The sequence below is a fragment of the Theropithecus gelada genome, chromosome 1 (assembly GCF_003255815.1).
Source record: "Theropithecus gelada isolate Dixy chromosome 1, Tgel_1.0, whole genome shotgun sequence".
Lineage (NCBI taxonomy): Eukaryota > Metazoa > Chordata > Mammalia > Primates > Cercopithecidae > Theropithecus > Theropithecus gelada.
The window spans coordinates 215,295,581-215,319,270 of NC_037668.1; the positions used below are offsets into that span (position 1 = coordinate 215,295,581).

General features: G+C 37.2%; 1 protein-coding gene across 1 annotated transcript; it reads right to left on the reverse strand.

Moving 5' to 3' along the window:
• Positions 1–416: 416 nt before the first annotated feature.
• FH (fumarate hydratase) lies at positions 417–22,943 on the reverse strand. The gene is made up of 10 exons (XM_025391152.1): positions 22,755–22,943; positions 20,303–20,437; positions 16,707–16,817; positions 14,965–15,141; positions 11,715–11,897; positions 9,113–9,278; positions 7,188–7,391; positions 5,598–5,725; positions 3,241–3,394; positions 417–778 (listed from the first exon to the last, which is right to left on the reverse strand). The coding sequence occupies exons 1-10, from the start codon at positions 22,884–22,886 to the stop codon at positions 636–638; spliced, it is 1,533 nt and encodes a 510-aa protein (XP_025246937.1). The 5' UTR covers positions 22,887–22,943; the 3' UTR covers positions 417–635.
• Between the last annotated feature and the right edge of the window lie 747 nt (positions 22,944–23,690).

Genomic DNA, 23,690 nt, shown 5'->3' on the forward strand with positions numbered 1-23,690 from the left:
CAAAGCGCAGTCTCCCAAAGTCAGTGTCCCTGAGCCACCATGCCTGGCTTTGATCTGGTCTCTCTGTGGTAACAGAAATAAAGTTGGAGGGATAGATGTGTGTGTTTTAACACACGGGATAGGTATGTACCAATTTTCTTAACCTATCCTATTATACACACACACACACACACACACACACACACATATACATCCCCACTCAGAAGGGCTTGGTCACCAAATCAAAGGAAAATAAAGGTGGCTAAGGACATGGTTTGGGAATGAAATAAGATATAATCGGGCAATTTTTTAAACCACCAATAACCCCCAAAATTGAAACCCTTTAGAAATTGGTAACTTATGAAGTCACAAAGACAACATGCACAAATATCACAGATTCAACTGTAATACAAGTCAATTAACATAGGAGAAAATTTAAGTCTGTTTTCCTTATTTTATAAATGTATTTTATTTTACACTTGTTTAATCCACCTTGGACCTAGCACATCCCAGGGTTTTATACACTGATCAAATTGCTCTGCCAGAAATACTTACGTTCAATAGCAGTCTCCTTTCAAACTTATCCATTTTTAAGAAATGGGAGTCTGTTTTTTTAAATTGTATACATGTTTATTTTCATTATAAATTTATTTAAATCACTTTGGACCCAGCATGTCCTTAGGTTTTACCCATTCGTCAAACTGCTCTGCTGTGAGATAGCCAAGTTCAATAGCAGTTTCCTTTAAGGTTGATCCATTTTTGTGTGCTGTCTTAGCAATCTTTGCTGCCTTGTCATACCCTGAAGAAAAAAATAAAAAGATGACATATGGGTTAGTAGTGACATTTGGTTTTCTAAAGCAGAAGGTGACATAATTGTTTACTTGATATTGATGCTATATGGGCCTCTTAAATGACATTTTTTTGTTTTTAAAAATAGTTAACAGTGATTATCTCAATAATCATTTTTTATATAGAATTGAACATTTACTTTTCTTAAGAGATAAACACTTAAACATGCCTCACTTTCTCCAACAGATTTGTTCCTAAGTTGAAATTTTCCACTAACTTAGATATATAAGGGAAAAAAAGTAGAAATTATAGCACCAAGACATAAAAATATACATCTGGGTATATTTTTCAAACAACATGTTTAACTAGAAACAATTATCTTTCTAAAGAAACATTAACAAACTAAATGCTCTAGTCCAGCAGAAAATACAGCACTGCACATCTGGCAACTGTGGTGAGTGGCTCTGAGAGGGGAGAAGTCCTCGCAGTGAGGCAGGGGCAGGCAGGGCCTGGGGAGAGGCGTTTCCAGAGCTGCTTCCAATGGCTCTTCTCTACATGGCTCTCCACTGCAATGGCTTCTATCCCCTGGCCTCCTCCCAGACGTTACAGGAACACAAATGGGGAGTCTGGGCAGAAATACAGACTGCATAAAAGATCACAAGCATACTGTTTACTTCAGAGTTATTTGCTTTTCAAATTAATAAAAGTGGGGGCAGGCCAGTTCCGCAAGCTGTCTTGTCTTAATATATACATATTTTAAGTCAAGAAGAAAAAGCAGGAATAAAAATGAAACCAATGAGGGAGAGAAAAAAAAAAAAACAAGATCAGAGAAATATGACCAAAAGGAAGAAGCTTGCTGAGGCAGTACAGTAGATCATCAACAAGATGGCATGTGTCAATACACAATTATTAACCAGCTATAAAAGAAAGTATGGGCATAGTTACTTTTATTACTTAACTGAATTTGTGAATGCTAAATATGTTGAAAAGGGCATTTACTGATCTGAAAGGGCATTTATTGATGCCATTTACTGAAAAGGGCATCTTTCTTAAAGCAGAAATGCTTTGAGAAAGAATTTACAGGTTAAACTCTTGTGATCAATATATATCCAGTACTTTTATTTTAATAATAGCTTTAAAGTCTAAGCATTTCTGTTGTCAAGTCCAACAAGACATTATTAACAACCAGCTTGGTACATAATGAGAATATAAGGAACCCATGATTCAGAGGGTTGTAAGGCTCACACCAAGTCAACTAGTGACGTGGTGTTGACCCATCTCATTCTCATATGGCCTCTAACAATTCTTTTTATGCCACAATAAGTTGATTCGAAGAAAGATTTACCAGTCATTCAACTTTAGGAGACACTTCTAATTTAAAAGTTTTGGCAACACGTTCTGAAGTAAAGATCTGATGAAAACTGCTCACACGAGCCCCTGGGTTACCCTTTGGGTTTTTCCAGATGTAGCTGATGTATCATAATTTTAAATGGATCAAACATTTATTACCAATCTCAATACCATACCAAAAAACTGATATCATACTGGGCTCATAGTCATACTGACTACCTAAAAGAGTCAAGTGAGCTCTAATTTTAAAACACTGAAGTTATAGCTTGATGTGAAACCAGGAATATAAAATTTGCCTTGAAAGTTCAAGATTATAGAAGCAGTAGCCATATTATGCCAAATAAGTGAATCATAACTTGTTCTATAATAGAAAGTCAGAAAATATATTAACCTCTGCTTAGCAGAAAGGAGGAATGAGAAAAAGGCTTTTAACACATCATAATATAATGCAACATAATGCCTGAAAATCTACGAAAGTGAAAATAGTTTATTTAATGGGGATCTCTATGGTCAGTCTACTACCCAAATCTGTATGTTTGATTCTACATAATGAAATATTTATAGTTCCAAAAAAGGCTTATGATATAATAGCATGGTTTTAGACAAAATATTTGCATTTTCCTCCCTCCCTTTCACTATAAGCAATGAATACATAAACTTTTTCTTTTAATTGTAACTTTCCATTTCTGAATTGAATAAAACAACAAATTTAAAGCATTGCAGAGATCTAGGGAAGGTAGAAAAATGAGTTCATTCAATATTGCTAATCAGCAGTGCCACCTAGTGACATTACCCACTGAAGGTCTTACAAATAACCTTCCCCAAGGGTCTGCATAGAATATTTGGCATCTGAATTCCATTAAAATTAAAATAAGTTTGAACTACTACTTCTCAATATATTTCAAATAAAATGAGGCATAATAGATCAAGTTTTGAAAGAACTATGACACCATACAAGTCATATAGTATCTTTCCACACAATTTCAAATATTTTAAGATTTTACTAAAACCATATTGAAAAGAAATTTGCTGTTCTCAAACATTGATCCACTTGTCTCTTAAAAATGTTTCAGCTTTTTAATTTTGCATTCAAAATGATATTATTATTCCTTAAACACTTACCTATATGAGGATTGAGAGCTGTCACCAACATTAGAGACTCATTCATCAGCTTGTTGATCCTTTCTGTATTGGCCTGGATTCCCACCACGCAGTTTTCTGTAAAGGAAACTGAAGCATCCCCCAGCAGCCTGGCTGAGTGTAACACATTTTTAATCTTTGAGTGAGTGAGAGTGTGTGTGTGTGTGTGTGAGAGAGAGAGAGAGAGAGAGAGAGAGAGAGAGAGAGAGAGAGAGAGGGAGAGAAATATTACTAAGGTAACATGTTTTTTATCCAATAACATTATTTGCTGGTTGATAGTAAATACACAATTCAATAAACATATAGAACTCTTACAAATTTTAAGGCACTATACCCAAGGAAACAAATGTGAAAGAAAGTATGAACATCTGAAGGCACAGAAATCTAAAAAAGGTGAAAAAGACATAAATACAAAATGACTAAAACACAAAATAGCCCATAGCAAGTATTTAAAACAGAGGTCTGAAGTGTTAGAGAACATAGAGAAAGAGAAATTAACTCCAGTTGTTGGAACTGGTGAAATCCTGTTTTATGGAGAGGACTTGGCCAGAGAAAGAAAAAGAATCTTTCACGTAGAAGGAAGAGCAGCAAAGATGCAGAGGTTCGAAAGTTCAGCATGAGTGTGAGGCAATTAGTAATGTTAGGGCATAATCTAATAATCACCAAAATTCCAGGTTTTCTATGCTTTAACCAAACAAATACTCCAGTCACTGTAAAATAACTTTTCATATAATGTTAAAAAAAAAAAACAGTATAAAATCAATTAGTTTGTTTCGACCTTTTTTTTTTGTTTTTGGCAACATTTCCAATATTTTTTATTAAGATATATCCACATCCTAATATCCTCTGGTCTAAAACTCCACAGTCTGAAAACTAGACTTCCAACAATGGATGCTAAGACACAATAATCTAAGTTTTAATTTGCTACTAATGACCTTATAATAAGGCAAATATTGATTATCCTTATTTTATATTAAAAATAAATTTTTACAAAGATTAACAAGGCATTTATTGTTATGCACCTATAAATGCTGGGTATCCGGTGTTAACTGTTTGGAATCTGACCTGAGAGCAAAATTAAGTCTGAATTCTGCTTTGGCCTGCGTTTTTTTTTTTTTTGAGACGGAGTCTCGCTCTGTCGCCCAGGCTGGGGTGCAGTGGCCGGATCTCAGCTCACTGCAAGTTCCGCCTCCCGGGTTTACGCCATTCTCCTGCCTCAGCCTCCCGAGTAGCTGGGACTACAGGCGCCCGTCACCTCGCCCGGCTAGTTTTTTGTATTTTTTAGCAGAGACGGGGTTTCACCGTGTTAGCCAGGATGGTCTCGATCTCCTGACCTCGTGATCTGCCTGTCTCGGCCTCCCAAAGTGTGGCCTGCGTTTTTATTTACCACTAGAACACACATTCCATGAGGGCAAGAAATCTGTCTTGTTCATTGCTCTATCTCTATTATGTATCCAGTACAGTGCCTGATAGAAAATGGTACTCAATAAACATTTAGTGAATATATTAAATATACTCAATATTTGTCATTTGTGTATTCTTATCAAATTAAAATTAGAATTTACAACATATTCCAAGAGAAAGTAAGCCCCTAATAAACTTTAGCTGTAACACTTTGTCCAGATGAAAGACTCTAAATGATGGCAACAGCTCCACTATCTGAAGCTGAGGAAACTGCATGAGAAATGACGTGATGCGTCTATGATCTTTGCAAAGATGAAAGAAAAAGAACAGTTTGGGTGGACACAATGTTTTCAAGTATGTGGAAAGTAAAGCCAAACAATGAAAGAAAGTCTGACAGGGGGCAGAAAGAGAACTGGTGAAAAAATGTTCAAGAAACCAGGGGTGAAGAATGTTTCAAGGAGGGACAGTCAACATCAACTATTAGTAAAGGAAGAACTAACTGTGCAATGCCAGCTGGACTGAGGTAGTCACCAATGACTGGGAGAATAATTCAAGCGTGGAGCGGCTATGCTGGGCTGTGGTGACTATAGCATAAATGAAAGTGAGTAGTGTTATCCTTTTAAGAAGACTGAATTTGAAAGAAGAAAGCAGCAACATGAGAAGGAGACAGGCATATAGGGAGGCGTTTCATTTTTCTTAAATTGGGGCTATTAAAAAAAACATCAAATAGCTTAGGTTAAAAATCAACTAATTTCTAATATCTAGGGTTATTCTGGTAACTTAATAAACGCTTGACTTCCAACTGCTACTTATGTCACCCAACTACCCAATGTGGAATCACTAGAAGTCTTTACGAAATACAAAACCAAGATAATAAGCCAAACACATTAAAACACATTGGTCAAAACACATTAAAAATCAGATTTAAAGCTTACCATCATTGGCTTGAAAACATTCAACTCAAAATGTCCATTGCTGCCTCCGACAGTGACAGCAACATGGTTCCCCATGACTTGGGCTGCAACCATGGTCATTGCTTCACACTGAGTAGGGTTCACCTTGCCTTCAAGAAAACCAACAATGACAGAGTAAGACTAGAATTTACGCAAATAATCAGGGAATAAAGAAATCTAATTTCATTAAATAAAGTAAGATATACAATAAAGCAAGGCCCAACCATCAGTGTAATTAAATGAAACAAACCAACCAGGGAAAGCAGGATGGGTAGCCACAAACTGAATCATTCAATGGCTAACGAGAAGCCACAACTACACATTAAATATAGTTCTCCGCCTTCATGATTTTCATTCATTCTATATGTATTTATGGAGCCAGACATTCAATACACTACAGTGAATAAGAAACATGCAGGCCCTGCCCTCGCAGAACTTGGAGGCTAGGGAGGAAGAGCTGGCAATTATGGGGGGTAAATACAGAGAAGTGCATGCTGCTATCAGAACACTTATAAAAGCAACCCTTCACTAACACTTGGGAGGCTTCCTACGGAAAGGCGAGGCTAAGCTACAATTTCCCTATTTATCACATGAGTCTCCGGAACCCCACTTCCCTGCTCATACTCCCTGGACAAGCTCCCAGTTTGAATCAACCCAGATTCCTCTGACCAGTGCAAGCTAACACACTGCAAAGATTATTGGGCAGATTACTTCCTTTATCTGTGACTCCCCATGTCTCTTTCTTTTGGCAATCACCTTGGATTTGCAATCAACTAAACCCTTATGTCATTTTTCAACATGAAGTACTTTAAAACAAAATTTCATCTCTTCTTATTCTACAGATCCATAATTTTTATAAAAATCTAGAGTCAGGCCTTTCCTTCTCACTATTAAAAGTTACATTGTCAGTTTTAGCCCAAGCTACAATGGCCTTTATGGCACTCAGTTCTGTCATCCATAGTACTGCTGTCTCAACTCTTTTAACTGCTAATATGATTAGCATTTATTCTCTTCCTTCACCCTCAGTCACCAGTAAAGTGTTGAAGGGCAGAGCCCTTCAGCTTGTTACCAATATATTCTTCTAGACTAAAGTCACTTCATTAGTCACTTCTGAAATGTCACTGTTCACCCAGCTACATTCATCTGCCAGCACTGCCCACGCTTCTGCACTGGAATCAATGACTATCATGCGAATCAATCAAATGACTTGCTGAAATCCAGACATACACTGTTGTGTCACTTGCTATATCTAACAAGCACATAACGCAATGCAAAAAATGAAATAAGATAAGTTTGGTATGACTTCTTTTTATTCAATCCATGCTGATCACTTTAACAGCCTGTTAGAATGTGGGATTCAAACTACTTGCTGCTAAGTCAGATTCTTTTTTCCTATCTTGTTAGGTGACGTGGCCAGAAGTCCTGATCAGAGGACCACAGACATGCTGAAACAGTGTGCCTTGCGTATCCAGCTTTGGGATAACTTTAAACAAAAAGAGACATGTTCCATAGCTAAGAATGCCTAGGATCTAGTCAAGTTCTAGCTCCAACATTTACTAGCTATGTGATTACCTGGCATGATACTGCTGCCTGGTTCATTTTCAGGCAACATCAGTTCTCCCAGACCTGACCGAGGACCAGAGCCCAGAAAACGAATATCATTTGCTATCTTCATCAGACTGCAGGCAGTAGTGTTCATGGCGCCACTGAGCTCAACCAGAGCGTCATGAGCAGCCAGAGCTTCAAATTTATTTGGAGCAGTGACAAAAGGCAAGCCTAAAGAAAAGAAAAAATATCCTATATGGGTGAACAAGTTAAACATTTTTCTACTATTAGCAAGTTAAACAGAAAGTTCCAATATATGAAAAAATAAAAATTTTACTTCAGAAAAAAATGTTTATTTAAGACTCAAATTTTGTCTACATTTTTAAAGGAGTAGAAAGAATCTGGTATTACATTTTTTAAATTTTTTCAGACAGAGTCTCACTCTGTTGCCCAGGCTGGAGTGCAGTGTGGCTCAATCACAGCTCACTGCAGCCTCAACCTCCAAGGCTCAGGCAATCCTCCCACCTCAGCCTCCAGAGTAGCTAAGACTACAGATGCATAGCACCACGCCCAGCTAATTCTTTAATTTTTAGCAGAGATGGGGTTTCGCCACGTTGCCTAGGCTAGTCTCAAACTCCTAGGCTCAAGTGATCTTCCCACCTTGGTCTCCTGAAGTGCTGGAATTATAGGTGTGTAATTCCACTGTGCTTGGCCAGGCACTACATTTAAAAGATGAAATAACAAGCACAATAAATGTACTGAAAAAAAAACACAATCCTACTGCAAACACATGTATATGATGCCTGACCATGCTTGAGTAAAGATAAAAAGTATGTGAGAATTCATTCTAGTTTATTCCACACTCCTTTCCTAACACTTTTTTTTTTTTTGAGACAGAGTCTTGCTCTGTTACCCAGGCTGGAGTGCAGTGGTACGATCTTGGCTCATTGCAACCTCCTCCTCTACGGTTTAAGCGAGTCTCCTGCCTCAGCCTCCTGAGTAGCTGGGATTACAGGTGCCCGCGAACATGCCCGGCTTTTTTTTTTTATTTTTACTAGAGACAGGGTTTCGCCATGTTGGCCAGGCTGGTCTCGAACTCCTGACCTCAAGTGATCTGCCCACCTTGGCCTCCCAAAGGCCTAGGATTACAGGTGTGAGCTACCATGTCTGGCCCCTAGTACAATTTTTAAAAGTTTCTTTGTCCACTTTACTGTGCTTTATCCTCTCCACTAGCCAGGAGCCCACAAGATCCGCTGTAAAAACAGGGTGCTAAAATGAGTTAGATGTTCTCAGTTAATAATCCTCATGTTAAAAATTTTATAAATTTACATTTGCCAAACCCTAAAAGTAGAGTTCTCTTCTATTAAAATTTGCTTTAAAGACAAATCAGCTGGTAAACTATCACGTGCAGTGTATAATTATCTCTACCCTAACTCTCTGGTAACATCTGCATCTTAATGAGAGTTTTCTGAAGATGACAACTTGGCCCTAATAATAGTTATCATTATCTAAAGTATAGTACTCTCTCCACTAAAGAAAAGACATGGTTCAAAAAGGTCAATAATTCAAAGAATTATCACAGCATGACATAAGAAAAAAAAGAAGTCTGTCTACAATATATTTATTATTCAAATAGCTTACTCAACACTCAGTTTTTTCTATTTTGAAAACTGCTATTCAAAACTTCAAAGGGAAACTAATTGAAAACTAGTAAAAAAAGCTAACACTGGTAGATTTTAATGGCATGCTGTATACACTTCTATAAGGAACATTTTTTAAAAGCCAAAGAATTAACATTATAACTTCAGAAACAGAATTGAAACACATGTTTGATGGAAAAATATTATTTCTATCTTTAAATTCACAAGAATTCAAGACAGGAACACTCAGAAAATATAAAGACCAAGTATAATGAGAAACGAAAATGAGAAATAATTCACGTGATCACTAACCTGTAAGTGCAGCCACTTTTGCAGCAACCTTTTCTGCAAAGCCAATTCTAGTATTTAAACCTGTACCAACAGCAGTGCCTCCAGCTGCGAGCTCATAGATTCTTGGCATGGCAGCTTTTATTCTTGTCACTGCATATTTTACTTGTTGAACATAACCACTAAATTCCTGAAAAGAAAATTAAGGTAAGAATAAGTAATTCCTAATAGCTTACAAGTTACACTAACTGCATTAAATAGAAATTTTTTAAAATACCTTTCAGAATACTAAATTACAAGCTAATCAAGTTTTATTTATACTACTTCAAATCTTATGATGAGCAAAGTATAGGAAAGGATGAGGGTTTGCAGAACCGTAAGGAACAACAATGCCACTGATAACATGCAGCCTATTTATTATAATCTAGTCTTTTAATAGAAAGCAAAGAAAAACAGCACAGGAAATACACTTTAAAAAGAACAACTTTACTACACTAAATTATTGGTTTACTTGCAGTCTACTAAAGAAAATGAAGTCATTTCTTATTTTTTGGGGATGTCTCAGACAACTTTGGTAGAAGAAAAAATAGTAACTCATCTCCCCCAAAAAATGCAAACATAGAAATACTCTCTAGACAATTTCAGTGTATCAACCTTACAGGAAATATGAAGACATTCTACAGAGACTTGGGAAGCTAAGGACTCACTGAATAGCACAGGAAGGTAACAGTTTGCATTCAAAGACCTTCCAAAAAGAATAGGAGGTAACAGTAGAGTCAGATCATAGCATCAATGTGCCAGTGTTGGCACTGGTTCCCAAATTATGACATGCCTTAATTAAGGCAACTATAGAATTTATGTTTTGAACACAGAAAGGGCTCTATTAATAGTTATGCAGAAACAAAAGGCATAAACTGGGAGTTAACTGGGCAAGCCAAGATATATGGTTACACTAAATCTATCCTTTTTTCCTGCCTGAAAACACTAAAAAACCATAAGTCCTAGGATTTCATGCTGTTCTAAAGATAACATTTCAAAAGATATAACTCTTTATAGGTAGACCTGATGCATCTGATATAACATCACTCATGTACAGTCATGCACCACATAATGATGTTTCAGTCAAAGAAAGATCACATAAACAGTGGTGCCCTAAGATTATAAAACCATATTTTTACTGTACCTTTTCTACATTTAGATATGTTTAGATACACAAATACTGACCATTGTGTTATGATTGCCTATTGTATCCAATGCAGTAACATGCTGCACAGGTTTGTAGCGCAGGAGGAAAAGGCTATACCATATAGCCTAGGTGTATAGAAGGTTCTACCATCTAGGTTTGTGTGAGTATACTCTGTGATGTTCACACAACTATGAAATCGCCTAAGAATGTATTTTTCAGAACATACCCCCTTTGTTAAGCAACACATAACTGTGTGTATACACACACACTCACACACATGAACACAATAGATTCACTTATAAAATACACTTTGATGGGGAAGAATGCACGAACTTACAATCCCAATAAAAGCAAGTATAAATGCTTCTGATAAAGTCAAACAGAAAAATATAACTTTTTGTCATAACAGGAAGAATGATGATTTTACACAGGAGGTTGAGTCATGGCCCAAATGGTATTTAGTACTGTGGTTTTCAACACCAAAAAAAGGTTAAAATTAGAAACCTGAGGAATATTCAAAAGTTGCAAAACACACATACTGTTCCTCCTTAGAAATTATGCATGGTCCTAAGTACTGATGACGCAAAGAGAAATGAAACACGGCCTTAAGAAGCAACTTGATCCAGTGAGTTCAGTTCAGTCCCATCATTTGTTTTTCAATTACTCATTTCAAGTTTTCATCATTCCTTAATTTCCTAATAAGGAAATTAAGCTACCCCAATTGGAGTGTGAGTTTACTAAGACAAAGGTCATTCCCCGTATTTCCTTACATTTCCTTCACAATGTACACTATTAGATATTCCTTAAGGTATTGATAAAGAAACATGAAAATACTTTCTAATATCTTGGAGAAGAGAGTAGTATCTCCTTCACATGTGGCCAGAACCATCTTAAAAACATCTACCTTACTTAATCACTTTAAGATTAAATTTTAAATAATCTACTAATTTAGGTAAGAAAGACAAAAGAAAAACCATAATGATACTGATGGAGATGACAATGATGACGGTGGTGATGATGGTAGCTAGCATAAACGGGTACTTACTATGTGTCAGGCATGTTTCTAAGCACTCTACATAAATAAATGTATTAGAGCTTCACAACTATCCTATGAAAGACAAATTATTTTCCTCATTTTGTAGCTCAGAAAACTGAGGCACAGAAAGGCTAAATGACTTTCCTATGGTCCCATAGCTTGTACACGGCAAAGCTAAGATTTGAACCCGAGCAGTCTGACTGAATCTGACTTACAGCCAGTACACTCTGCTTTTCTTCTAAGTGGATGTCAATAAAAATTACTGATTGGTTGAACAGAACAACTTCTGTCATTGAAGTTGACGGTTACAAATTTGGCCTTTTAAGCCAGGCAGATTTCAAGGATGACACATTGGCCATTTGTACCAAGCTCTAAATTGAATAAAATTAGTCAAACTCCTATACCTGCCCAAGAGTAAGTGGAACAGCATCCTGAGTATGAGTACGTCCAATCTTGATGATCTGCGCAAACTCTTTGGATTTTGCATCAAGAGCATCATGTAACTTCTGCAGTCCTGGTAACAGTACTTCATGAACTTCTATTGCAGCAGCAATGTGCATTGCTGTGGGAAAAGTATCATTTGAGCTCTGTTGGAAATTTTTCAAAAGAAATATAAAATGTTAAATCAGAGGCAACAAAAACAAACTTCTGAATTAAACTTCTCAATTAAGAAACTCTCCAAGTAACTACTCAAAACCCAGCTCAGTTACATTTATGTGTGGCAGGTCATACGTAAGTTATTATAGAATCAAATAAGCAGCATCCTGGTTTCTAACACATACTCAGAATTGTATTATACACATTAAGTATACTGAATGTATTATGTATTACATAGAATATGTATTATATCTGCCTGCTAATAAATGACAGCAAAATACAGAAGTATAGTTAACAATTACACTTGAAGAGAGCAGTAATAACTTCAATGTAGTTGAATATCTTGTAATTATATCAAATTACATCAATTATTGAATTATGTATCTTATAACTGAATATACAGTGCATACAGTCTTTCAGAAACAGCTCTTTATTTATCATGTTTAGAAAAATGCTGTGAGGTAGATCACCACTTTAAAAACAGGAAAGCCAAGCCCTCAAAGAGATGTATAAATGCCAAAATATTTAGCAACTGGCAAACCTGAGACCTAAGCAGGTAGTATACACTCAGTGCTCTTTCTCAACTGTTGACCCTGTACTTTTAAAACATAATATCAAGTTGGGTGCAGTGGCTCATGCCTATAATCTCAGCACTTTGGGAGGCTGAGGCAGGAGGATCAATTGAGGCCAGGAATTTAAGACCAGCCTGGGCAACACAGAGCAATACCCTGTCTCTAAAAAAACTTTTAAAGTAGCCAGGCATGGTGGTGTGTGACTGTGGTCCCAGTTGCTCAGGAAGCTAAGGCATGAGGATCGCGGGAGCTCAGCATTTTGAGGCTGCAGTGAGCTATGCTCACGCTACTGCACTCCAGTCTGGGTGATAGAGTGAAGCACCATCTCTGAACACACATACACACACACGCGCGTGCACACACACACACACGCACATATATAAAAGTATGCTGTCATTTAAAAAGATACATTATTTATATATTTTGACATTTACTATGCAAAATATAAAGCACTTACAAAAGAAGTAGGATGAATGGTGTAATAAACACTTATGTACCTGTCACCTGAATTCAAATAGTTTAAATAATTATCAACATGTAGCCAATCACGTTTCATCTATAACTATATCCTTCTGAGGCAGACTTCAGACTTCGGTATACATAAAACATAAATTCATATTTAAAGGCAAGTATTAGATCGGGAAAATCCTTTATACAATGAATGTATATGAAAAAACTTCTTCCTTACTACTTAAAAATATATTAAAGTACACCTAGCACCCAGATCTGTTTCTAAATATCATTTTCTAATAAAAATTCTCCAACAGTTCCTTGAAAAATGACTGTTTCTAGGGCTGGGGCAGAAACAATACAAGACAATGAATTTGGAGCATCTTGAAGTAGCAGAAAGTCAGAACACACTTAAGAAGAGTAAAAGGATGGCGGCATGCCTAGAAGGACACAAGAGCCAAAATGAATTGGGTTCCCAGAGCTGAAGGAGTTTAAGCAACAAAAGTATGGGATTATAACCTGAAGAATAAAATAAATAACCATGAATCCATACTGATATACACAAATAATTGAATAAACAAACAAATGGGACAGGGAGAACAAATCTTCCTTGCAGAAAAATTCAACCAACAAACGTAGAACAAATAAAGAAAACTGAAAACCACTATTAAAACACCACAGAAGGAACTGCTGTAGACAAGATTCCCTGATGGATGCTAAAAATAGTGCGAAAAAGTTTAAGGAAAAAGAAGATGTTTGCCTAGCCTCAAGATAGCGCTATTAATTACTACAGTGATTTTAACGTAAGCCCAAAAACTTTTTGATACTCCTCCCTCTAGAAACTGAAATATAGTGCCTGGAATGCAGGCAGGGTTTAGCGACCTATTTCTAATGAACAGGGTATAGAAGAGGAAAAAGTATAATTTTACCATGGAGAAACCTGGCAAGCACCAGGTTAACCAAGTGATGAAGGTTAACATCACCAGTAACAAGTCATGTTGCTATCATAAACCCCTGATATGATGCAATGAGAAGGGCCCTTTATTTCTGTGATAGTTTTCTCAAAAATTCAGAAGTCTCAGTCTAATGAGAAAACATCAGACACACCAGAATTGAGGGACATTCTACAAAATATCTCACCACTACTTTCAAAAGTGTCAAGGTCACTGCTATGTGAAATCCTAACCCCTAGGGTAATCGTACTAGGAGATGGAGCCTTTGCAAGGTGATTAGGTCATAGGTCAAAGCTCTCATGAACGGAATTACTGCCCTTATGAAGAAGAGACCCCATAGAGGTCCCTTGTCCCTTCCAGCATGTGAAGACACAGAAAAGATGGCCATCTACAAACCAAAAAGTGGGCCCCCACCAAGCCAATGAAATGGCCAGTAGCCTGACCTCGGACTTCTAGCTGTCAGAACTGTGACAAATTAATTTCTATTGTTTATAAACCACTCAATCTATCGTATTTTATTATTGCAGCCCCAAAGGACTGAGACAATCGCAAAAGACCAAGAAACTGTCACAGATTGGAAGAAACTAAGGGACATGTGACTAAAAGTAATGTATGGCCTTGATTGAATACTGAAAAAGAACCTGAGTGGAAAAACTGAGGAAATCCTCAGTTTTTTTTTAAAAGTCTGTCGTTTAGCTAAGAGTACTGTATCAATGTTAATTTCTTAGTTTTGATAAATGTACCATGGTTACATAAGATATTAACATTAAGGGAAGCTGAGTGAAGGGATATAGAAACTATTTGAACTATCTTTGCAATTCTCTTACAAATCTAAAATTATTTCAAAATAGAATTTTAAACAATAAAAAAATACATATATACTAAATTCAGGTGTCCTAAAAGTAATTTTTATAAGGATTGAAACATAAAGCCAAGATTCCTAAAAGAAGTAACAACCATAATAAACCTTATCCATTAAATAATGAACTCTTCTTGTCAAAAAGTGAAAGCTTGTTTTACAAGAAAAATCTCAGGTATGCCTTTCAATTTATAACAAAAAAAAGAAAAGCTCGCATACTGACCTGGCTTTTATTAACATGATCATTGGGATGCACAGGTATCTTGCTGCCAAGTTCACCTCCTAACATTTCAATTGCCCTATTGCTAATGACTTCATTTACATTCATATTTGTCTGAGTTCCTGATCCAGTCTGCCATACCACAAGAGGAAAATGATCATTTAATTTACCTTCAGCTACCTGCAGAAAAAAATGTTAAAAATGAGCTTTTTAAAAAAGGAAATAATAGTCATTCCACTATTTTAATCAACCATAATTAAGTTCCATTTATAAAACTATTTTAAATATGTTCACTGTTTCCATATGCTAAATGACCTGCTGATTATGACACAGAGTTTGAATACAGTTGACCCACAGATCTAAGCTTCTGATGCGTCACTTGCTCCAACCACAGATACTTTAAAAAGTGAAATATTATCTATACTGAATGGTATGACAATTCACTGGTTTCAAATGGAAAGGGAATCAAAGCTGTCTTTCTTACTTTTCTCCAACAGCCTCTTCTAATAGAGGGCCACCTGTTCAGGCTGGCAAATGTTTAGTCTTTAGATGTATTTGTTGGTGGTGCTCAGCAGGAATATCCAACAGATGTTACTGCCAGAGTCAGCATGATAATGAGCTAGTGACTTGAAACTGTGAGTTCACTAATAGCTACTTCATTGCACAGATGTCCAATGAGCAGTAATCACCAAATGTAGAAATAAACACTGCCCAGATTTGCCCCTATTTTTGTTGTATTTTTATACTTTCAGCTTATGTGTTAGTTTTTGGATGGTGTGCTTTGTAAAGTGTGGGTGCTTAACAATCTTCTGGAATGATTTTAGCTTAAAAAATCAGAAACTACTTGAGAAATCTATTACCTTGAACAACTGGTCCACTTTAAAATAAAACTTTTTTCTAGTTATATAAAAATATGTGATTAGTGTAGAAAATTTTGAGAACTGAGAAAAGTAAAACAGTCACTGCAGTTCTACTGCTCAGTAATTATGACTATTAGCATGCTGGCATTCCCAGTCTCTACCTCATGCAATCAGGGGTGTGTGTGTGTGTGTGTGTGTGTGTGTGTGTGTGTGAAAACACACATTTTCTGTTCATTTTTTCCTAAACAAAATTAGGATCGTAAAATACATGTATTTTTGCAAACCTTCCTCCCTATTTCTCACAGGCTAGGCTTTGTTCAGGCCAATCTTCAAAAAATAATTTTCTATAATTTACAATGTAAAAATAATTTATATTTATATTATATAAATATAATTTATATAAGTAGCTGCTATAGTTACGTATTGTCTACTTTGTTTTCATTATTATAAATAGTGCTATAATTAACAACACTATATATACAGTTGTTACCTCTGATTGCTTCTTTTATTATTAGCACATTAGTGAAATTACATTCTCAATATGCATTATCAAATAATCAACTGGTTTTAAGAAGATTTATATATAAAACAAGAAATCAAATAAAGTTCAAATGATATCTTTTCAAAAAATTTTCTTAAAACTAAATACATTAAGGAAAGTCAAAAGGCTTAAAAACAAAAGGTATAAAATCATCCAGAAATTTTGTCACAATGTAACATTTTAAGCACTATATTAATATCATCACTACAAATAATGCTACCACCTACCCTGAAATTCATTAATCCAAGAATTCCCAGTTCCCCTTTCCTCCTGCCAGAGCATATCATCATCCAGAGTACGGCATGGGTCTGATGTTATTAAGTAAACACACTATCACCTCCTACCTCGTCTGCTGCCTTCATGATTGCATTAGCAATCTTTGGATCAAGACCATAATCCTGGTTTACTTCAGCAGCCGCTCGCTTCAAGATGCCAAAAGCTTTAATAACTGGGGTCTAAAATTAATCAGAAAAATATTTCAAATTTGCTATTTTACTTAAGCGTGAAAGTTTATTATTTTGGCAGATGCAAAAGCTATACATAAAACAATAACTTACGTAACACTATAGCTCTAAAATGTTTAGGTTATAGAGAAAGATTATAGACAGGAATTCATGAACCAAGAATCAACATTATCATAGATCTATTTGTTTAAGGAACCAAATAAAAACAAACACATTGACTCTTCATATATATGTGTGTATGTCTCCCACATACATATACATACACATATTCACATGTATACAATGCTATGCACACATACACACAATTATATGTGTTTATTTCATACACTATATATAAAAACAAATCGTACTCAATCTTTTCACCAGCAAGAGCCAGTATTTTCTCTCACTGGATCCCACGTTACATTATAATTATTTCCTTCCCCTCTTAAAAAAATAAATAAATAAATAAGGGACACATATAACTGCCATTCAGTATGAGACTACCAGTTACTGACTGGGTTATCATTTCACCCCAAGGCCAAAAAGCAATATATTCTACCTAGCTACTAAAGTCTTAATACTCAGTAACTCCCTTGACATTTCGCTCAGAAGAATTTTTTTTTTAAAAACCCAAGATTCTCCAGACCTAAAGGTGACAGCTTAAGATACATATAAAACCCCGTTAGTGCAGATCTTTTCATTGTCGATCCCAAATCACCTCACCAAGCTTGAAAAGGATAAACTGAAATGAAAACCTAGTTTTTACAAGACAAGTGAATCGTGAGTTCTTGTCAAAATTAATAATACGGATTGTTGTATAGATCCCACACCAGGTTTGAATGGGCCAAGAGCAGAAGGGAGAAAGGGAGGAAAGGAAGAGAATGATGAATGTGGAAGACAGACCTGTCAGCTCTGGAATCAAAGCAGAAAAAACAAAGAAAAGTAAGAAATAAGACACATTAAACAGATAAACCTGGACCAGAGTAAGTATAAGCTGAGGGGCAAATAGAAAAGGAAAACCAGAAAATTTTTAAATTTCAATTTTAAGTAACTAAAACATTAGAAATGTTTTACTCAAACAAAATGGGGACAGATGGCACACAGGATTAGAAACTTAAAAACTGTAAACATGAAAACAAATGGGAATTTAAATCTCCACAGTAACAAACACTGTGGTAGTGGGCTGAACCACTACCAAGGGCAAAGGTGAACGCCAATCAACGCTGGCCATCTGAATGGAGTGAATGACCCCCAGTGTTTATGGACCATAAAAATAAAAAAGGGTCATTCACAGCAGAAAGAGGTTCAACGAACACCATAAAATGGCAAAATGTATCGCTGGAGAGAAAAAACAGGTCACCTTATTCTTAATTTATTCACATTAGACATTCATAATTATTTTTAGCTTTGTTTTCCTTTGGACCTCAAGTAAAAAGGGTTGAGTTTAAACATACTACTCAGTTTAGAGTACATACAGACTGTTTTACACGTAATAAAGTTCAGGAAACTAATCCACTTGAAGTCAAATATGACAAAATCGAGACCCCAGGTGTCGGCCTTTCACAAGTGTGCAATCCCCATGGCTGTGCTGTCTCTGGAGCAGCAGCAGCAGGAACCATGCCCCCCCAGAACCACAAAACATGCTGGGTGACACAGATCAATGAACACAGCAGCCACGCTCACTGCCACCAACACTGGCTGGGGCTGACCTCCTCCTTAGTCTCTGGAGTTGAATAATATGAGATTATTTTAGGATTGGTCAGTACCCTTTTTCACCCAACCATGTAGCCAAACTATGTTTACCTCACCACCAAGAAGGCTGTGGATGGCAATGACAAAGATATTCCCTTCAAAGACTCAGCTGCCTGTTGTAAAGTTCTATATACCTGTCAAGAGGCAGTCTTGGAGGCTTAGGAATGACTTAAAATTATTGAAAATAAAAGCATATTTATAAGATAACTGTTAAATAATATCTCACCGGATGAAGCCTGGCTACTTCTAGGCTTACTAGCCTATCCTGTATTGACTATTTTTCATACTCCGGTTGGGCTCCAGTAGAATATGTTATGTATTTCTCAATTCTTTTCACACTTTAACATCTCTGAAATCAAGATGCATCTTGTAATCAATGGTAAGTCACAACCTTAATTGGCAGCATTTTTCTTTCTTAGTGGTACCTATTGGTGCATCTTCTAATTGATGGCATCTTAAACTTAACTGAATGTGGTAGAAAGTTATCTCATCATTTAATCATTCATATGGCATTGAATAAATACTTATATATTATCTATTATATGTCAGACATGGTTAAGAGTAATACTTTGATGTGTCTGTGTACTATACACTTTTTTGGAAACTGAAACCAAAATACAAAGTGTAATTTTTAAAAGTCTCAGTTTTAAATTAGTGGGGGAAAAAAAGAATGAATATTGAAATAAAAATATTTACAAACTGTAAAATCCTAGTAAAAATCTGTAAATACCCAGCAAGAATGAAAAGACAATCTTTAGTTCTGTCAAATAAAAATCCAAAATAACTATTCACAACAGCAAAGACATGGAATCAACCCAAATGTCCATCAATAAAGGATAAAGAAAAAGTGGTACATATCCACCATGGAACACTATGCAGCCAAAAAAAGGAATGAGATCATGTCCTTTGCAGACGTATGGATGGAGCTGGAAGCTGTGACCCTCAGCAAACTAACGGAGGAACAGAAAACCAAACGCTGCGTGTTCTCACTTACAAGTGTGAGCTGAACAATGAGAACACATGGACACAAGGAGGGGAACAAGGCACAGGGGATCTGGGCGGGGAGGGTAAGCACCAGAATAAATAGCTAATGCGGGGCTTATTACCTAGGTGATGGGTTGAGAGGTGCGGCAAACCACCACGGCACACATTGACCTATGCACTAAACTTGCATATCCTGCACGTGTATCCCAGAACTTAAAATAAAATTAATTTTTTTTTTCTTTTTGAGACGTAGGCTCACTCTGTTGCCAGGCTGGAGTGTAGTGGCATGATCTCAGCTCACTGCAACCTCGGCCTCCCGGGTTCAAGCGATTCTCCTGTCTCAGCCTCCCAAGTAACTGGGACTACAGGTGTGCGCCACCATGACCAGCTAATTTTTGTATTTTCAGTAGAGACAGAGTTTCACCATGTTGGCCAGGATGGTCTCGATCTCTTGACCTCGTGATCCACCTGCCTCGGCCTCCCAAAGTGCTGGGATTACAGGCATAAGCCACCGTGCCCGGCCTTAAATTTTTAAAAAATCCCACATATTCAAAGCGATGGCTCAAAATAATAGCATGCTAAACTTCAAAAAGTTCTTTAACATTTTAGTGAAAGAGAACATCTTACTACTCATGAAGCCACTTTTCTAATAACTTTACATTTTAACTCTGAAAAATATTTATTTATAAAGTAAAATCACTCATAAATATAGCCTACTTCATCCAAAATAAGCCAACATTTCCACAAATGCCACTTACTGGCATGCGTTCTGTCACACCTCCAATCTTAAAGTTCATTGTAGATCTCACGGTTTGCGCGCCGTAATACTTATCATTTGGCACCTTTAGTTCGCCAAAAGTATCATATTCTATCCGGAAGGAATTTTGGCTTGCCTAAAGACAAGAATAAAACACTGTCACAAGTTGAAAAGAAACCAAGTATCAAAAGCAATTGCATCTTATCAGTCGTCAAAGAGAAAGAAACCTTAAGAAGTATCACAAAGATGAAAAAATACTATTTAGATTCTCATTCTCTTCCTCACTTTCAGGTCTTTCCTTGAGAACCCTTTGTCACACAAACTTATTAATTCAGGTGTTAAAGATAGATTGTAGAACTAATATACTATGCTGGTGATAAGCATAAAGACTTTGAAATACAAATAGTAATCTTTTCCATTTCAAGAGTATGCTTATTATTGGTCAAGATTTGGCTAATTCAGTGTACTTACTTTAATGTTTATTTTACTGAGAACTTTTGAAAATGGTCTAAGAATGATGATTTGAAATTTATAAACATTATTTATATATAAACATTATTCATATATATTAATTACATATGTATATTCATATATAATAAATTTATAAGCATTACTTATATATATATAAAAACACTATATATATGCCATCATGCTACCAAGTCAGTACCACAGCTGGTCTGCCTGTTAAATATTCTCATTCTCAATGCACTTCTTCTCTTCTGTAGTATTGATCACACTAATTATTCATGTGTGATTTATTTGCTTATTTAACTGCTTTGCTTATTTAATCTCCCCTAAAGACAAGAATGAAACACTGTTTGTAAAACTCTATCCCCATAGGGACTGTCTTATTTACAGGGCCTGGTAAGTGGAAGGCACTCAATGAACACTGTCTTTCTACTGAATGTATTCGTACATGTTCTTTTAAATAAAAGGTACCTTAGGGCATCAAGGGTTATGTGAAATTCTCAACATTAGCAACAGGAAGAACTTTTACAAACCAACGGAGATTTTGGACCTGAGAATGGTTAGAGGGCAAAAAATATCAGAACTAGAAAAAACAAAAACTACCTCCATCTGATTTTAGCTAACATTACAATTCTAAGAGCAAGGCAGTGCTATTTTTTGACATTTGCATCAACAGGATAGATTCAGAAGTTCTCCAGTCTGCTTCCCTTTACAAAACACTAAATAAATAAAAAATAAATTTAAAAATATGTAAAGGTTCTAAAATGCCCTAAAATTATTAGGGCAGAGAGTTTGAGGAATGCAAAACATCTCTGATTCTGTAGTATAGTGGTATATAGTAGGTATAGTGACCCAAACAAATTATCTTCAAGTTTAAAGTCCAGAAAAAGTACTGGCCCTTTGAAATACCCTAGATGGAGCATTGATTTAATCAGCACTCACTACATGGTATTTTCACATATGCAGTTTTGCTGAGTAGCTGTATCTCAACTTTGCATACGGAAACCGAGACACAAAGACAACTTGTCCAAAGTCTCAAAGGAGAAGCAGAGTAAGATTTGAAATTACATCTTAGATTGCAAACCTCATGCTACACCAGAGTGCAGAGTTATAACTCTTCCTCAACTATTTCTCAAACGTTTCCTAACAATATACATACGTATTTGAAGCTTTTTAAAAGCCTGCATCCCTAAAGGTGGCTCTAAAGAGCAAAAGGGCTTACGTAAGCATGTCATAACCTGAACTTGGATCTTTAAGTTCTTAGCTGTCTTTCTGAATAAAAAGTACTGATTCAGCTATCGTTAGGTCCTAGCCAATCTGCTCAAACATGCTTCAGAATACTATGCCCGTGGTAATCGGAATTTAAGGGTTTTACAAAAGGTATGGGGGAAACCACAGTCAGCCCAACAAACTGAACAGGCACTTTCAAAAGAAGTAAAATCTTCGAAGAACCTTCTACCCCATCTGGAGGGCCTGAAAGCAGTGCTGCGCCCCTTGGCGAAAGAAACCACAATTCAGAAACCACAGGCGGCCAGTGTCCGGCCAGCAAGGCCCAGCTATCGGGCAGGACAGTGCGGGAGCTGCCCCTCTCCCAGCACCCTCCGCCCACGCCGGCACTGTACTTGATGGCAGCGCCCCCGGGCTAGGGGCCTGCGCGCCAGCAGGAGCGAAGTTACCCCAAAACGCCCCGGCCTCGGCCCGCCAGGGAGGGCTCCGAGGAGGCGCCGGGAGTGGGCCCGGTAGGACCCTCTCTGCCAGCCGCCGTCCCTCCCCAAGCGCTCTCCCGAGCTGCGGCTCCATCCCTGCGCTGAAAGAGGCGTCCGGACGCCGGGAGGCCAGCCACGCCGGCGCAGGCGCTGAGCTCAGAGTCTGGCGCGCCCGGACGCCCGGGGAATCTCTCCCGCCAAGTCGCGGGTGCCGGGACCGACAGGCAGGAGTGCTGAAGGTCACCGCGGGGAGGCCGGGGGTTGGCGGCCTACGCTCACCATTCGAGCCGCGTTCGGGGGCCAAAACGAGGGCACGGCAGCGCCACTCAAGCCGGGAGCCGAAGCTAAGGCTGAGGCTGGAGGCCGCACAAGGCGACGCGAGCGCGCGAGGAGCCGGAGTGCTCGGTACATGGTGCTGAGGCAGCCTGGGTAGAAGTTCTGGGCGGCTGTGGCCACGCCTCCACGCCGGCTGTCAGAAGCCGTTCCGCCCAGCGGCCTCCGCTCTCATCCAATCAACAGCTTCACACCAACAGGTGGGGCGGGATCAATCGTGAATGGCCAGTAAAGAATGAGGGGGCGGGTTAACTTTCTAGTAGTAGCGTGGAGTTTAAAGCCCTCGGATTCATGGGAAACTAGAAAGAAGGGAATTATGGGAAAGGAAGTCCGGTTATTTTTGTAGCCGGTTTGGTTTTTATGTGTGGCTGTTAGAAGGCGGGAGTATTAGCTGGTCAATCAGGTTGTGTTTGGTTGGTGAAATATACTAGAAATAAATATTTATTCTTTTATTTATCATGTAGTCAGTCATTACACGTTCTTGCTACTGAAATCCTTTTTCATTTCTTCCAGATTGTATCTTCTGTGTAGAAATTTTGGAAAGTGCAGCAAAATGTAGAGAATGAAATAGTAATTATTCATAATCCCACAACTGACAAATAAGATAATTACTTATTTCTTTTAACTTATCATTTTGAGATCTCTACAGTTTCCTTTCTCTTCTTAGCCTGTACCCTCAGAACTCTTTTTTTTTAATGTATTGTGGAAGATGTACACAATTATAGGTAACCTCAGAGTTTTTATTATTTGCAGTTCTCCCAGTTTTTTGCATAGCTAATTTATACATTTTCAAATTAAACGCATATTGTTTTAATATAATAGTTGATTACAGGAAAGCAGGAATTGATATAAAATTACATCTGAACCACAGTTTTCTCTTTT